The sequence below is a fragment of the Gracilinanus agilis genome, chromosome 4 (assembly GCF_016433145.1).
Source record: "Gracilinanus agilis isolate LMUSP501 chromosome 4, AgileGrace, whole genome shotgun sequence".
Taxonomy (NCBI): Eukaryota; Metazoa; Chordata; class Mammalia; order Didelphimorphia; family Didelphidae; genus Gracilinanus; species Gracilinanus agilis.
Window position 1 is genome coordinate 31,837,445 of NC_058133.1, and position 17,174 is coordinate 31,854,618.

At 48.5% G+C, this 17,174-nt stretch overlaps 1 protein-coding gene across 1 annotated transcript in view; it reads left to right on the top strand.

Moving 5' to 3' along the window:
- Positions 1-17,174, top strand: part of EFCAB14 (EF-hand calcium binding domain 14) — a 40,065-nt gene that overhangs the window by 16,128 nt on the left and 6,763 nt on the right. The window contains exons 3-8 of the mRNA XM_044674819.1: positions 2,572-2,849; positions 6,430-6,540; positions 8,901-9,005; positions 10,054-10,245; positions 11,774-11,845; positions 16,802-16,913. Of these exons, the coding sequence (XP_044530754.1) occupies positions 2,572-2,849; positions 6,430-6,540; positions 8,901-9,005; positions 10,054-10,245; positions 11,774-11,845; positions 16,802-16,913 (870 nt within the window). The remainder of the gene's footprint in view (positions 1-2,571; positions 2,850-6,429; positions 6,541-8,900; positions 9,006-10,053; positions 10,246-11,773; positions 11,846-16,801; positions 16,914-17,174) is intronic.

Sequence of the window (17,174 nt, forward strand, 5' to 3'; positions counted from 1 at the left end):
CCCACTTTGTTCACTGATTTATATTCTAGCTTTGTGTTTGGTCAGGGGAAAAGCTGTGGAGGAAATGGGTGCCCCCTGATTGGCTGGGTACATGGAACAATCACATTGTGTCCTCCCATGTTGGCACCTTTTCCACTGCTTCACTGGGTTCTCTGCCCTGGCCTGGATTCCCTTCTTACCTTCTCCTCTCCCTTCTGTTCCTCCCACTCATGCTCCTTCTTCTAAGTTCCACTTATCTGCTTACCTCATTCAGTTGTTTGTTTTGGTTTGGTTTTCCTTCTGGCCCACAGTAGGGCATAATAAGTGTTTTTATTGTCTTATCCTTTCTCGGGCCTCTGTGCTTGGAGTCAGCCCTGTCCTACTGGGTGCAGAATTATTCCCTGTATGTTGTAGATTCCCCTCCCCACTCCCATCCCCACCTCAGGGAGCAGCCTCCAGGTCAGGAGAAGTTCGGACATGGGGACAGCCGAGTAGTGAGGTTCCAGTAGGTGGCGCTCCAAAGCCCCCATTGGCAGTGCACCAGAAGAAACAATCTGCTCAATAAGACCTGAAGGGCCATAATGATAACTTGGCATTTCTGTGGCCCTGGGAAGAAGGAGCTATTAGGAGCCCCATTTTACCAATGAGGAAATTGACGGTCAGAGACTGACTTGCCCAGGGTCATACAACTAAAAGTATCAAAGATAGGATTTGAATTCAAGTCACTTAACCCTCATTGCCTGGCCCTTACTGCTCTTATGCCTTGGAAATCAGTACACAGTATTGATTCTAAAGTGAAAGGTAAGGGTTTAAAGAGTCCTCTCTAGGGCACAGATCAATCAACAGACTCTCATGAAGCTCTGCACCTGCCTATGATAAACCCCAGCACGCTCAGCCAGGGGTGCTGGGAATACAAAGGGAAATAAATGGACCCTGCCCTCGAGCAGTTTACATTCGGTGGGGAGAGGCCGCATGCACAAGGCATCCATACGAGATGATTTTAGAGGAGCACCTGCAGCTGGACAGGTGGGGCCGGATGGCAGGATGGAATCGATCAAGGCTTCATGGAGGAAATAGCATTTGGGCTAAGCTCAGTGGTGGTAAGGAGGCATAGAGGCAGCAGGCAGAGTTATGTGAGAGGAACCACAAGGGGCCAGTTGGCCGAACCAAAAGAGTGAAGTTAAACCAAAGTTTAAAAGTGAAGCCAAAGATTTTTTTATTTAATCTTACAGGTAATAGGGAGCCACTCCAGTTTATTGAACTGAGTGACATGGTCAGACCTATACATTGGGAAAAATCAGTTTGGCAGCTGAGTGGAAGATGGATGGGAGAGGCAGGGCGACAACAAGGAGCTGTTGTAATAGTCGAGGCAAGAGGTTACCAGGACATTGAGATGGAAAGGACAGAAGAGAGACATATAGAAGAACTGATTGAATTGGTGAAGTTTAGAAGAATGAGGAGCTCAGGATGATTCTAGAGGTGGTGACCTGAGGGAGCCTGGACAGAAATGGGGAACTAGCGGGAGACAGGGGATGAACTGGCTGGGGAATTAGCACCTCAGTACCCCAACCTTTCAGGGCAGGCATTCCAACTCAGGCTTGGTTCTGTATAATTAGAATTTTGCTCCCCAGAACTCTAAATCCCAGCTTCCCGAGTTCCTTCTCACATTACGTACTAACATAGGGAAGATATAAGTTTATATATATATATATATATATATGTTTATAATATAAGATATAAGTAGCTCTGCCTTCACTCTTCTGGGAAATGCAGCTGGTGAAGGTGGCGTGAGTGCCAGGCAGGAGAATTTTTCTCACATGGCTTTACTCAGGCTTTTACTTTTGTTCTTGTATTTTTTTTCTACTTCAAGTGATTGTTAATAAACTATAAAATATAATATTTGGAGTTATTGGATATTCATTTTAATGTTACAGTTCTGAGTGGGGGGAGTATCTCCTTAATTAAGTTGAAATCAACCTCTTCACAGCTCCCACCTTTTCTCCTGTTTTGGCCAGTTGAGGCCATTCAGGGCAAAATGAATCCTGTCTCCCCTTGACAGACCTTCAGAGCCTGGAGACAGTCTTAATGGGTGTCATCCTCTCTGTCCCCCACCTCCTTCCCAAACCAGAGTCTTCTCCATCTGAAACATCCCTCAGTTCACCAGCCAGTCCTTAGACAGTAGTAAGTTGTCTAGACCTTCACCCTGGTAACACTTCTTTGGATCGCTTCTAGTTTTTCATTGCCTTCCTGAAATAGGGGCCCATCCCCCAGGTAGGGGAGGGCTGAGGACATTAACACAGTGTCCCTAAGGAAAAAAAGGGGGAGCCAGCTGCCTTTTCTTTTGAATCCAGTGGCTGTCTTCAGCACCGAACCCACAGTTCTGGGAGCTCCCTCAAGGGCAGCCTCTGCAATGCATTTGCTTAAGCTGTGAGATGTTGTCAGCAGGGTGAAAATGCCCTCGGATTCCCGTGGCCCATGTTCCTTTCCTGGGTGTGATTCTGTGCCAAAACAGACTCTCGTGGAGGCCCACTGCATCTTTCTGTTCAAGGACTGCTGGAAGAGTCAATTGTTGTGCTTGGACTGCTCCAACAGGCCCACAGCCTTGGGTGAGGTTGGGTGGGGTGCTGGATTTCTCCAAACTCAGCCCAAGCAGCCCCAGCATGGCAGGAAGCAAGTGTCCCATGAGGGCAGGCATGTGGCAACAATGCATAGGGTCAGTGATTCTTGAAAAGAGGATCAGGTTTTCAAAATGTACTTTTCTGTCTTTTCAGATTGCTCTGTTGACTTCCACAGTGAACCACCTTAAAACCAACATCAAATCAGCTTCAGATTTAATTAGCCTGCCTGCCACTGTTGAGGGCCTTCAAAAGGTAAGGGCCATAAAGCAGAGCTCTGACCGCTCTTGTTTGTGAGGTTGGGCTCTTGCCATTTTTCTTTTAAATCCAGCTCTACTGGGGAGAATACTATAGAGGCTGTGTCTCTAAGATCTTGAGATTCCACAAAAGTGTCATTAGTTCAGGTCTTGATTTGCCGCAGACTGACCCAGTCCAGGTCTCTGGAGGCTCATAACCTTTAGGTTTGTGATGTGTTTCCCCCATGATGGGTTCCCTCATGGCAAACTTTTGATTTCTTATATCTTCACTGAGTAATCCATTTGAAAGTTGTCTAAATGCATACCAGGGAGGCCTTCAAGATTCCTTGATCTTCTAAAAATGTAATTTAGGCACCACATTCTAAACTAAAAGTGGGGTAAAGAATTTCTGCCAAAATGGACTTTTCTAGATTACCTTGAGGCCCCCATGCAGTCTTTCTGCTCAAGGACTATGGGCGGATTCTGCTGCTGCATCTTTGGGGCCATCCTTGCTTGGGTTGCTCCAACAGGCCCAGAGGCCAAGATTACCTGCTTCCTATCAAGTAACAGTTCAGTTCCTCAGACACTTTTGTACCCACCATTGGCAGAGTACTGTGGTGGGTGCTAGGGAGGTAGAGATCTTGGGAGAAATGTGGTACCGCCCTCATGGAACTTACCATCTTGGAGGGGAACAAGAGGCAGGCAGGAATCATGGTGCAGCTCGGGGCCAACAATGAAGTAGTTGCTTCCTTGTTCTAGTTCACATAGCAGCTTTCCATTAGCCTGCCGCCAGTCACCATATTTGGCATAAAATTATAGCTTCAAACAACACATTGGGACAGAAGAAACATTCTTTGCTCCAGTGGGAGCACATAGATGTACAGTAGACAGGGGCTGTGTAAGGACTAAGAGGGACAGGAGGGGCCAGAGAAAGCTTCTTGACAAAGTGACAGCCAAGTCAGATTGAAAAGGGAGGAGAAGCATTCAGTAAGTCAAGGAGAGAAGCAGGGAGACACTCCAGGATTAGGGAACAGCCGGGCTCCTTCAGAGACAGCTAAGCCAAACACTTATTTTACAGGTGAGTAGACAGGTTGAAAGTAGTTTCGTGAGTCACCCAGGTAGGTAGGGAGTATTAGAGCCTTGATCTGAAGTCCAGGTCCCCAGGCTCCCACCAGGGAGGCACAGAGGAAGCAAAGCTCTGGACAGTTTGACAAGAGTTCAGAATGGACAAATAGGGCAATCTCAAAGGAGGCTAGAAGGGAAAGCGGTGAATCGAGGGGCATTGAGTGACCTGAGTTCCCTAAGGAAGAGAAGCAAATGGTGGAGAAAAACAGAGTAGGAAGTGAAGATGAGCCTCCCCTCCCCTCATAGGGCATAGACTAAATCTGCCTGGCCTAAATCTCCTTTGATTTTTGCCCTAATAGTGGTTTACATTCTAATAGGCAGCAGCTACTTTTAGCATTTCCCCAAAATGTAGATCAGAGACATCATGGACTCTTTTGCCCAGAAAATCACCTGTATAGATCATGTGCCTATATTGGCCTGGGACTTGGGAGCCAAACAGACATTCTCCTCTGAGGTCATCCAGGAGCAGAAGAGGAGGCTGAGGCACAGTGGAGACAGGTGGGGTCAGCCAGTCTGTATCCTAGCCCTGCTCCTAGGTGCCAGCCCTCAGAGGCTGACTTCACTTCCACAGAGCAGATTCTCAGTAAATAACTGAATCAGATTGACTTGAAAGTTGTGAAATTATTTCCTAAATCCAGGCTTTTTTTGTGTGAGCCGCTTGAGTTAGTGGCCTATAATGGAAAGAGCCCTGCCTTTGGAGTCTGAAACCTGGGGGTTAATATCCAGCCTTGCTGTTCACCCTCTATGCCTGTTTCCTTCTATCAAATGTGGAGTTAGTCTAAAGTACTGCTGATGCCATCCTCTTATCTCCAGGCTGTCCTGTCTAGAGCTTGTTGGCCCATAGCTGTTTATACATTGTCTTCCCCCAATATTAGACTGAGCTCCTAGAGGGTAGAGATTTTTCTTTTTTTGTTGTTTTGACTTTCTTTGATTACTCAGCGTTTAGCAGAGTGCCTGGCACATGGCAGGCATTTAATAAATGTCTTTTTACTGATCGTGGCCCTGTACAGATGAAGATGAGTGGAATGCCCATGGAGGAATTCAAGTCCATGAAATTTCTGTTCATTCATTGACCAAACATCTGGTCAATCCCTCTTGGCTAACTTCACCACTCGCCATCAGGGAAGCAAGAACAGGAAACCTCTACCCCCTGCTCTCCAGTAGCTTTGAGTAAAATTTGGGTATAGACATCTGTGCCCAAGGAACCGGGGCACCAGGGTGGGGAATGCTGGGCATTCAGAACAGAGTCAGGGAAGGCTCCTTGGAAAGCAGAGCCCAAAGAGGGTCCCTAGAGATGCTTGTGCATGTGTAACCCCAGAGTATCTTATCCCATGACCTCAAAACCTGGCAGAGAGATGCTTTCCTGGCCTGGACTCCCCTGCACACCTGAGCACTGGCCATCCTCACCTCTGGGTCCTGATGGCAGGCTATGCTATGCCTCACTTTTAGCAGGACTCACTCCTGAAACCTTGATCTTTGGCTGAACCAGCCACAAGCTGTCAGTGTAAGTCACTGCTCCCTGTTAAAATTCTTAGCTGAATATAACACCCTTATTATTGTAATAGTATCTAGAATTTATATAGTGCATTGAGGTTCACAAATAACGTTAAAAATATTACCTGGATTTATCCTCACAACAGCACTGTGAGGTATGCACTCTTATGATCTTCATTTTACAGATGGGTGAAACTGAGGCAATTTTGGGTCAATTGACTTGCCCAAAGTCACACAGTTGGATCATAGCTTGAGACCAGATTTGAACTCGGGCCTTCCTGATTGCAGACCCAGCATAGTATGCATTGTAGTGCCCACTATTTAGCTAGCCACATACTTTGTATGTAATTGTCACCAGTTTAATAAATAAGTCAAACCCCACTGCCAAGATGGCATTTTCCTTTTCCCTGCCTCCTTGGCACAGACTTTCTTTAAAGGAAGCTGAAGCCCATCCAGACCCCCAGCAAGGGCTCCATGGGATTGGCACGAGCAAGGGCAGACATGACCTGGGTGAAGTCTCCTCTCTAAACGCAGAGCAAAGACTACCAAGGGTAACCTCTCCTTCCCTAAGGATATCCCTTTTGCAGAGAGGACAGGCAGTACTAGTCTGAGTTCTGTCCATCTAGCTGCCCATGATGGCAGGTGCCTGGCCCAGAGTAGCCACAGAATCATTCCTTTCTGATTCCAAATGCTAAGCTGGCATTCAAGCTTAGAGGATTAGAGCAGCAGGTAGGAGTCTTAGAACCCCTTCAGCCCAAGCCCTTGTTCCTAGAGAGAGAAATGACCTGCCAGGGGCATATTATTAGAATCTGTCTTTCCTGAGGAAAAGCCTCCAGACCCTTCTTTTTAAGGGGGAAAAGAAAGCCTGTGAAGTGGCCTGATGCTTATGGATTGCTGCGTTCTGTAGGAGACAGAACTCCAGGCTTTCTGTGGATTTCCCTGGGTGTTTGCAGTCACACTCACTGACCTTCTCTCTTCAGAGTGTGGCCTCCATCGGGAGCACCTTGAACAGTGTCCGCCTTGCTGTGGAGGCTGTACAGAAAACAGTCGATGAGCACAAGAAAACCATCGAGACCCTCCAGAATGACATGGTAAGAAGAGGCTGCCCACCTGGCCAGCCCACCATCAGAACCCGCCTCCACCGAAAAGAGGATTCATGTTGTAGCTACATTGATCCACTTACTTGCAAAAACTAAACACAACTGTGTCTACTCAGAGGCCACGCCAGAATGGTTGTGGAATTGTTAATGATTAACCCCATTGAGCAGAGGTTGCTGCTCCAGTAGCCTGGATCACAGTGAGTGTAAGTGACACCTGAGGGCAGGAGAAAAGGGAAGGCAGCCAAAGCCAGCCTGGTGCTGCTGTGCCAGGGTCATCACACTTCTGGACAGGGCTTCAGGGAGCCAGGTGTCCAGAGTCGGGAGGATGGGGGCCTGGACTAGCCCGGGCCCAGCTTGAGGTGGGGAGTGGGGAGGCAAATGGAGCAGACTGCTAGGCTCCAGGCACTCAGTCTGGATGCTGAGATACACAGTATGTCTGGAATGCTTGAAGGTTTACATAGAGCTGGTCCTACAGACCGAACCAAGGGTTCTTGTGCCCATTTTACAGATGCTAAAACTATGGCTTAGAGCAAGAACTAGGAAGTACTTTGCCTAGAACCAGAGAGCTAGTAAGGCGAAAATAGAGGGAAGAAGGTGAGGAGAAAGAGAGGCTAGAAGGATGATCCAAGGGAAAAACATAGAATGTCAGAGGTAGGAGGGCACTTATTTATCATCTGTTTTGTGTGCCAGGCACTGTGCTAAGCACTTCTCATTTATTGTCTCATTTTTATCCTCACAAATAGCCCTGGGAAGCAGATGCTATTATTATCCCCATTTTACAGTTGAGGAAAACAAGGCAGACAGTGGTGAGGTGACTTGCCTAGAGTCACAGAACTAGTAGTGGCAGAGCCTGTAAATGGACTCAAGTCTTCCTGACTCCAGGCTCAGCACTCTCCCCACTGCACTGTCCAATATGAGATAGCCCTTCATTCTGCAGAAGATAATGCCAGTTCCCCACTTCCCAACACTTGCCACTTCCATCTTCCCTCTTATACTCGGATCTCCTACAGATTTGAGAGGAGATACGGCTGCTGGGACACTGCCTGTTCCCCAGGCCCAGCCTCAACTTCTCTTCCTTTGAGGAGGTCCATGGGCGAAGGGCCCTTGGCACTGAGAGAAGTGCCAGAGAGGGACTTACCCTGATGATGTCATCAGTTCTTCCCTTGCAGAAGAATCAGTGACTGGTTCTCTCGTTCCCCCAAAGGCCATCATTTGGCAGGAGGGCCGGGGGGGGCCTGTGCCACCGCTTCCATGCCAGGCCCTTGGGTTCATCTCTGCCCCTTGTCCTTTCTTCTGCTCTATCAAAGCTGAGGTATAATGAACATTAGAAGAAAGTTGAGGATTTCAGAATCCAGTTTGCTGCTATTGGCCGTATTTTATTAGAATTAAGTCTCTCCCTCCTGGGCCTGCCTGGCCACTAGCCCGGAAGGCTTTGTGTGGGTCACAATTGGAATCCCCGATTGTGTCCAGCCCTGAAGAAGGAAGTGTGGGAATGGCTCCCCAAGACCCCAGCACGTGCAGAGGGGTCTCTGCCAAACCTGGCCTGGGAGGGGAGGCAGCAGAGGTGGAGTCCATGTAGAAAACTCCGCTTGTGGCCAGGAGACATAGAGTTTGTCCAGCTGACTCCAGGAGAACCAGCCTTGGGGACACGGAGCTTGCAGGAGGTAGAGGTTAAGCAGTGACTCAGTCCTGGGTGTGGCCTGACGAGGCCAGGAAGGAGGCAGGGCTGTAGGGGAGGGGGGCCGGGCCTCACCTGCCCCACAGGAGCCTTCAGGCCCCTACACTGTGCTCCCTGGGGCAGAGGAGGGGGTGGAAGACCCACAGAGCAGGCTGCACTTGAGCTGGGATTTCAGGGTGGATCAGAAATGAACAAGTGGCATGCAGTGGAGGTGTAGATGCAGGGAAGGGTGGCCAGGTCGTATTCGCAGCCCCATATTTAAAGATAAGGATACTGAGGCTCATCAAGGTTAAGTGGCTTGCCCAGCTGGGGTCAGGCAAGCTAGTAAGTGTTGGAAGCAGGATTCAAACCCAGGTTCTCCTGACTCCAAGCCTGCACTGCCTCCCCAGGTGTGAATGAAACAAAGACTGGAGAGCATGAGATGGGAGGAATCTGTGAGCCCCTCATGGGAGAGAACATGAGCTTGTTTTGTTCAAGACCCTTTTAAGGCCTCAGCCAGGGCCGGGCCCTGGCGCCTCTGGGAGTGCAGAGATGCCTGAGTTTCCGCATCCAGGCTGGGGGCTCTCTTGTGCTTACTGACTACTGGCCTGATCCCTGCAGTGCCCAAATGGGAAAGGCCTTCACAATCTGGGCCCCAGTCAAGGCCTCGTATCCCTTCCATTCTTCTAATTAGATCCAGCGCCTCTCAAAGGAGACGAGCGAGAGCAGCACGGCCACTCCAGCACCTTCCATGGCCCCAGGCCTGGCCCGGAAAAGCCAAAGAGAAACTTTACAGCAGGTATTTGTTGCCCCCACCTCAGTGCTTTGGGTAGGACACCCCACCCAAGTTGGAGAGGTACCCAGTTAACTATTTGGATTTAGCCTATGACACCAGCTCAGACTTGCCCACAGAGGTCAGCCCCCTATCGCTCAGCATTTAATGTAGCACCTGCTCTGTTCTGCGTGTGGGTCTGGAGCATAAATACTTTTTTTCAGTTGCATTCACCCTGTGTGCCCTGGAATCACCACAGCAGATGAAAGGGATTTAGAACTCTTAAGAATTTGAGCAGGTTGGAGCAATTAGAATGAATGGCAAGTCCATTCAGAAATTTCTCTTCCAGTTTGAGCCAAAATTAATAAACCCCCTTCCTCTTCCAGTTGTCAAAAAACTTAGCCTCATGGGCAGCAAAGTAGTACAACGAATAGAGCACCAGGCCTGGAGTGGGGAGATCCTGGGTTCAAATGTGGCCTCAGACCTTCCTAGACCCTGGGCAAGTCTCTTAACCCCAATGGCCTAGCCCTTACCGCTCTTCTGTCTTAGAATTGATACTAAGACAGGAGGTGAAGATATAAAACACACACAGGAGTAGGAGGAAGAAATCCTCCAGTTAGACACTGGGTTCAGAGGCATCCAGAGAGAGGGGCCACTGTGCCCCTGGATGCATTCACATCCTCAGATTCAGTAGCTTTTTAAGCCAAGAAAAACCATTCCCTGTAAATAGTGATCTGTGCCAGGGGAACTTGTGTTGAAGAATACACATTCCTGAGGTGATATTGTTCTGAGAAAGTAACTTGAATAGGCCTCTACACTAATAATCCAGTGAGCTTTGCTGCCAGCAAATGAGGCAAACATTGAGAAATCAGCTCCCAAGGGCTCTGCTCTGTGGGCTCAAGTGACTCGTGTAAATAAGCCTCTTCCCTCCTCTGAGGTCAGACAGACCCAGAGGGAGCTAGCTGGCCACAAATGGAGGGGGGACAGCATTAGCCAGCCCTGTGACGGAACTGTGGCTCCTCAACCCCACCAGCTGTCTGCAGGGAATCCACAATATGCTCTGTTTCTGCTCTAGGACGTCCTGCACCTTCAGAGCTCTTTAGAAGAGGTGAACAATACCCTCATGGGGTACCAGAGGCAGAATGACCTTAAGCTTCTGGGGATGGATGGGACAGTCAGGAATCTGACCCAGAGAGTCAACTCGATAGAAAGCAGCTTGGTGGCTCTGAACAAGTTAGGAAAGAGAGAGAACCTGTCCTTCACCATGGTAAGAATGTCTAGGTCCTCATGATGTGTTCTGTCCACCACTGTGTGCCATGTCCTCGTGGCTGCACTCAGGCTTTGCCCAGATTCAGTGGTCACTCAGCCTGGCATTTGCATGGCGCTTCCCATCCATTGTCTCATGGAATCCTCATGATGTGGTGAAGTGGGTGGAATAGGAGTTATCACCCCTATCTTACAAATGGGGAAAGTCAGTTACAGAAAAGATGGCCAACCCAAGAGTGCCTACAAAGGGCACCAGAGGTTGAGCCACTCCAACCTGTTGCTTGTGCCCTTACTCTCCACTGCCAGGCTCCTGTTCAGTAAGGAAAGTCATGCCCCTCGTCTGGGCACCTGTGTGGCATTGTAGATGGTAGAAAGGCCATTAGAAGACTTCTAAGGCAGAAGCCTGGGAGGTTGGAGTTGCAAGAACTGTCCATTGCATTTTGCAGATAAGGAGATGGAGGTCCCTGGAGGGCAAGGAGTGGCCCAGGGTTACTCATCTAGTACAGAGCAGAGCCTCCAAGCCTGGGCTCCTTCCCCTCTGCAGTGCTGTCCCTCAGGAATGATCACATTCTCTAAGATTAAATGAAGCACAGCTTCCTTATACTACCCCTATAATGAGGAGTACAAGTATTATTATCTCCCCATTTTACAGAGCAGAAAACTGAGACAGAGAGGGGTCAGAACTTGCCCAGGGGACAAACAACTAGTTATTCTGGTCTTCTAACTCCAAGATTGGCATTCTTTCTACCACACCATGTTGTCTTCATCCCAGGTAATATGTTCTGCTAGGTATAACATCATCATTGTGTCTCCCTCAGTCATCACCTGCATGTAAGTGGTTCTGTAGTTGGCCTTGCTGAAGTCAGTGCCCTGCAGAGAACTCATAATGGCTCCATAAACATGCCCAAAGCCAGGCAGGCTCAATACAGGAAACAATGTCACCACAGACTAAGTCATCACAAAACAGAGACCTCCTGAGCCCTAGAGTCCAGAGAAGCCCTAGTCTTGGGGAAAACTGGATTCAGTCTTTCCTTCCAAGTCAGCGCCCAGCCTTGGCCAATGCTCTAGCCTGCCTCCTTTTCTCCTGGGAATTGGGGAGTGCCCTATTTAGTACTGTCATTTAGTAATGAGTTGAGAAGATGAAAAGGCCCATTTTTGGCTCTTGAAGACTGAAGAGGAGGCAAGGCAAGCTGGGATAGTCTGGCTCTTCCTTCCCTCAGTGGAGAGATCTGGTAATGGGCCCAGTCGGCCCAGCGGCACATCCACTTTGTTTTGAAGGACACGGGGCTTTTGTGTGTCAGCATATTCAAGTTTGGGACAGACTCCTAGTAGAAGCCATCCCTGAAATGCCGCTTCTCCATGGCCTTGCCCCCTTTCTCTGCTGTGCACATGAAAGTGTTCTCCAGCCTTCCAGATAAACATAACTGAGATCCAGAAGGGCGTGGTGTTTGGGAGGTTTTGATGTCTGGCCTAAAGAAATCTCTTCTCCTCCCTCCTTCCTCCTTCTTCCTCTTCCCTTCATGTTTAAGATGGCTGATGGAACTACTTCTCTAAAAAGAGACTCTCCTAGGACAGATGGGGAAGAAGCCCACATCCAAAAGGTAAGGGAGGAGAAGCTAGAGAAAAAGAAACATGCAGGCAATACTCCTGGGCCTTCAACTTATTGCTTCCCTTAGCAGTTAGACATAGCAGCCATATACCCCAAGTAAATAGCTGGGCCCTCCTCCATGATGGCAATAACTAAAGGTACCATTCCTCTCTAAATCATGTCATCTTTGCTTAATCTGAATGGACACACATATCACATACATGCACACACACCTCTGACCAACTTCCCATTGTCCTACACCATGTCTCCTTCATTCTTCCCAAAAGTGATCTCTAAAGAATCTTCAAGAATTTCCTAAAACCCTGACAGTTAGGAAGGAAAAGCTAGTGTGGGTGCTTGCTGTCTTCTCAATAGTGGCTGACTACGCTTCAGAGAGTGCCTCCTATACACACTGACCATTTGGGAAGCTCAGATGAAATGAATGCAGAGTGAACTGCCCTTGAAGACAGCTGGGCAGAAGTCTGTGCTGATCATTCCATGTGGTCTGGGTAGCATCTTGGCCACTGCTATTTTAAAGCTTCCTTGGCTTTTCTGGCTGCTTCTTTACAGCTGTCTATGTATAGGCATGAACACAAAGGTTATTTATTTGTATAAATCTTTTCCCCACTTGAAAGAGAGACCACAATGACAGATGCCCAAGGGAATCAAAGGAACAAGCAAGGCCCCAGTTCAGCACAGTTATTCCCTTAAAAGCCTAGAATGCCTTTGCCTGAATTAGGAAGTGATTGACTCCATTCCCTGCTTTGTGAGTGTAAATGTATTTAGAAAAAGTGTCATTAATGGATCTGCAAGGGCATTATGTAGACAAAAGGTGGAGTGGACCTTGCCATCTTTTTCCCATCCAGGACAGGAAAGCCAGCTACCCTCTTGGGCATGCTTTTTGACGAGCCAAAAACATCCTGGAGAGGCCATACAGTGAGAGGGAGATGCACAGTGGGAGAAGGAGGGACACAGCTAAGGCAAGGCTATGGACCAGAAAGTGGCCACAGTCAGGCTTCCAGCCATGACAACATTGACCTGCATTCTCCATGCTGGAGAAAAGATGCCTCTCCTGGGGCCAGGCACATGCAAGAGTGAACCTGAACATTGGGAAATGCCACCTCGCCTGCCACCACCTATGACAATAAAATCGAGATCAGTGGAGTGTCAGGTTGGGCAAGGCTGTGACCTGGGAAAAAGTGTTTGTGACCTCAAGGTCATGGTGCCCTCAGGAAGACCTTGGCCAGCTCCCAGCTCCAGCATCTGGACCTCTACCTCATGCCCTGGCCCTCTAGGTTTTCGGTAAAGTTCAATCCTTTCCCGAGAACATTGATGGCACATTGTACTCTGATCCCTTTCTCTACAAGAAGACTTGGAAAGTGCTGCAAGAATGATGTCCAGAAAGCTGGTGTGAGTCATGGAGCTGGTCAACTTCAACAGTCACCAGATTGATGGCATTCTTAACCTGGCTATGGTTGGGACTATCATGCCACTGTTACCTGGCCGAGAATGAGCGCTCACAGCCAGTAGCAGAAGCTAGATCCTTCTGTCCCCTGTTCACTTCCCTCTAAGGAGCCAATTCAACTGGTAGAGTCCTCTAGCTGGCCAAGAAAGACAAGAAGTCAGTCACTGGCCCAGATCCTCCTCAGCTAACAAGTCCAGCAGGAAACAATCTCCATTCCCTAGAGCATAAATCCTTCCATTATCCTGGAGAACATCCAGGTGTTTGTACCTCACCTCCAGAGGAGATGAACACCTCACACCCATGGTTATAGTGGGTGGCAAGCAGGGCAGAGATTCAGGATGCCATCTATACTCCTTTGATAAGTCCTTTTAGAGCTGGATTTCATCCAACCCACGCAGTAGCCAGTATCAATATATACTTTGTAGGCCTCTGGGAAGGAACAAGGGAGAGAAGTTTTGGCACATAGTAAAAGCTTAATTAATGCTTATTCATGAAGGAAGGAAACCAAAGAGGACGGATGACAAAAGCTGTAAGGTGGGCCCAGGTGGGCCCAGGAGGGCAGTGTTTGCTGGAAGCCATGCTATTAGGAGGGCACAGGTGAAGGTTTGACCCTCAAGGTATCTTACATGAGGGGAAGATACCAAGAACCTCTCACCAGTGTCCATATGCCCACTTTCCCATCACAGTACAATCATCATGGACTCCATAATACAATACTCCACACTAGACCATATCTTTTATAGAGAACACAAGATCCCATAGCACTGAAGTTTTTGAACACTAAAAAAAGGAACATCTTCAGGTTGCTCAATTCAAACTCCATTTTATCAACTCTTTTTTAACATGGCCTCTTCCTTTTCTGTGCCAACGTTTTGTAAGAATCTTTTATGGATGTGACAAGAACTCTGTGTAATAAACTGTGCATGTTGAAGATGTTTCATAGAAGATATCTAGTGCAACATTCAAGTAACAAGGATGCCCTAGGGATGTTGATGACTTCCAGATGCTCCTTCTCCCAAGGGGGCATAAGACTGACTGCCCTAAGCCCCATGACATTGCAGAGCCTCCTCAGTGAGATGCACATTCATGCCAAAATTTGGGCCAGCTCTCCACACAGGAAAAACCAAGTAGATGAATAACATCCATCCATCCTCCAGCCTGGGGCATGCACTTGGTTGGGCAAAAGAGAGAGCGTGGCCATCAGCATTAATCTGTATCTTGTTCAGACACTGGAAATGGAAAATGATTTGGACCCTGAATTCAGGAGTGGGCTAGAAGGTCTCAGTGGACAGGGAGGGATGGGCAGGCACAGCAGGAGTGAACAAGAATGTATTAAGCTCTTACTGCATTCTCAGCACTAAACATACCAGAATAGATAGGTATGCTCTCAAAGAACTCACATTCCATCAGAAAAAAAACACCATGTGAATTTTTAAAAATGAATACAAATACTGTGGAGGTGAGGCAGTAGAACTTGAGATCAGGAAAGATTTCATAGAGGAGCTCATGTTGGAGACAGCAGTCAGCAGGTATTAAGTACTTACTGTGTTCTGGGGATACAAAAGCCAACAGAGCCCCTCCTCTCAGAGAGCACACATTCTCATGAGCTAGACTTTGAAGGAAACTGGAGGAGAAGGTGGAGTGCCTTTCAGGGATGTGAGACCACCTGGATAAAGGCCTGGAGGTAGGAGATTGGGTACTGCCTGTGAGGATAAATAAAGCCAGTTTGGCCAGACCAAAGAGCAAGTGAAGCAGGTGTAGAAGGGCAGGCCAGAGCCAATTTGTGAAGAACTATAAGTGGGAAATAGGAATCTGGGATTGGAGAACTGATAGGGAGCCATTAAGCAGATGAATAGCAGGAACTGATATCTGCTTTAGGAGCTAGCTGTGGGGGAGTCCCTGGAGGCAGAGAGACCAGTGACCAGTGATTAGGGCCTGAGCAAGGTGGCAACTATAAAGGTGAGATGGAGGCAAGGCCAGCAGGATTTTATAGCTAATTGGGTATGAAGAGATGGGGAGAGGGTAGCGTTGAGGGGCGGGCCCCCAGAGTAGGGACCCAGGTGACTAGAAAGGTGGCAGAGGCCTCTATAGTAATAGGAAAGTCTGAGAAGAAAGAGCCCGAGGCCTCTGGGATGGAATAGCAGTCTGAGACGCTGAGCCCATCTACACCTCAGATGCAGGAGGCACCAAAAGCTGTGGTTCAGAACACAGTAGGTGGTTGGAGATACAGGACTGCAGTTCAGCAGAGAGTACAACTGGACTACATAGGAGACAATTGAAGGGAGGAACCCTCAGGAACTGAGGAGGTCATCAGAAGATGAGAGAACCCAGGGCAGGACCTTCAGGAGGCCCCACGGGGAGGTGGCATGCCATGAATGGTATCTCAGCCCCCGAGATCGAGAAAGAGCCTCAGTCACCAAGAACTATTGACCTTGGGCTCCTTCCAGAAACCAAGACCTGCCTTTCTGGTCCATGATGGGCTGAAGCTTCTGAAGAATTCACTCTGGCAGGGGAGAGGCTTGTAATGGGTGTGAGCAGATTTCAGCACACCCAGAGAAACAGGAAGTACAGAGGATGTCATCAATTGAATGGAGGAGCAGGTGGTACATCGAGGCTAAGGAACACCTAAGCACAGCCCAGTTGTCCCACAGTTCTTCTTCCAACACCAAGAGAACATGGAGGAAGCCCTGGGGTGAGGGAGGCAGCAGAGAGCAAGAGAAGACAGTCAGGATGGGCTGCAATTTGCACTGTTGCCAAGAATACCCACCTCCAGGAGAGGTCTGGCTCTTCTGTCTCAGCCCTGGCCAGTCATGAATTCTCCTTCCTCTGAACTCCCATAATCTAGGCCAGTGATAGAGAACCTTTTAGAGACCGAGCGCCCAAACTGCAATGCATGCCACATGTGAGCCCCCCACCTTCCTCCAGTCAGGGGAGGGAGGAAGCACTCCCATTGGGCTGCTGGACAGAGCGGTGGGTGGGGAGAAATGTCCTCAGGCATGCATGGAGACGGGGAGGAGAGCGGCTCCCTCCGGCACACTCCAACACACGGGCCATAGGTTCTCCAGCACAGATCTAGATGATAAAACCTTACATATGGCCCCTTACAACTTGCAGCTGTCTGCTGTCACAGCCAGAGTCGTTGTAAGGAGGATCAGAGGACATTCATGGCAGGAGGCAAGTGTGCACACCAAGGTGAAAACTGACATTCAGGATTACACCCAATTAAATGACAAAACGGGGACTCTAGCCCAGGTCTTCTCATTTCATCAGTCTGTTCTTCGAATTCCTCATTAGGAGGCACTAATATATGTGATATCTAGAGGTAAAACTTTGTTCCATTTGTATTAATTCTGCCCTCTGTGGCTAAGCAGACCAAACTGAATCCTTTTTTTCACGTGATAAATGAGAGCCTTTCCAGTTTCAGGAATAGCAGACATGTCTTCCAGTTGTATGTACTCTGGCCAGTTATTCCTATAAACCTGTTCTAATCTTTATTTGGGGCAGAAAGAAGACAGCCCAAATTCCCAGGCCTCCAAGCTGAGGGAGAAGCTACAGCTGATAAATGCTCTCACAGGCAAGTCGGAACCCAACAGACCCCCTGAGAACTCAGAGGAAGGTGAGCAAGCCCCAAAGTCCCTTCAGAATGCTTCCTGAAGCCTAGGTAGGCCTCAGGAGAAGGGGGGGCCAACCTGTTCGCACCGTGATTGCGCCAGCACCAGATTAAAGAAATTCCCTCAATGAAGGTTAGAGTCTAGTAAGGCAGTTTGACCTATTGAGTCGAAGGTAGAATTTCCTGCACCTGTTAATTATTAACAGAAAATTGGCCTGAGGAGTGGCTGTGGATGAGTGCTTCAGAATCGCCATTTTTCAATAGGGA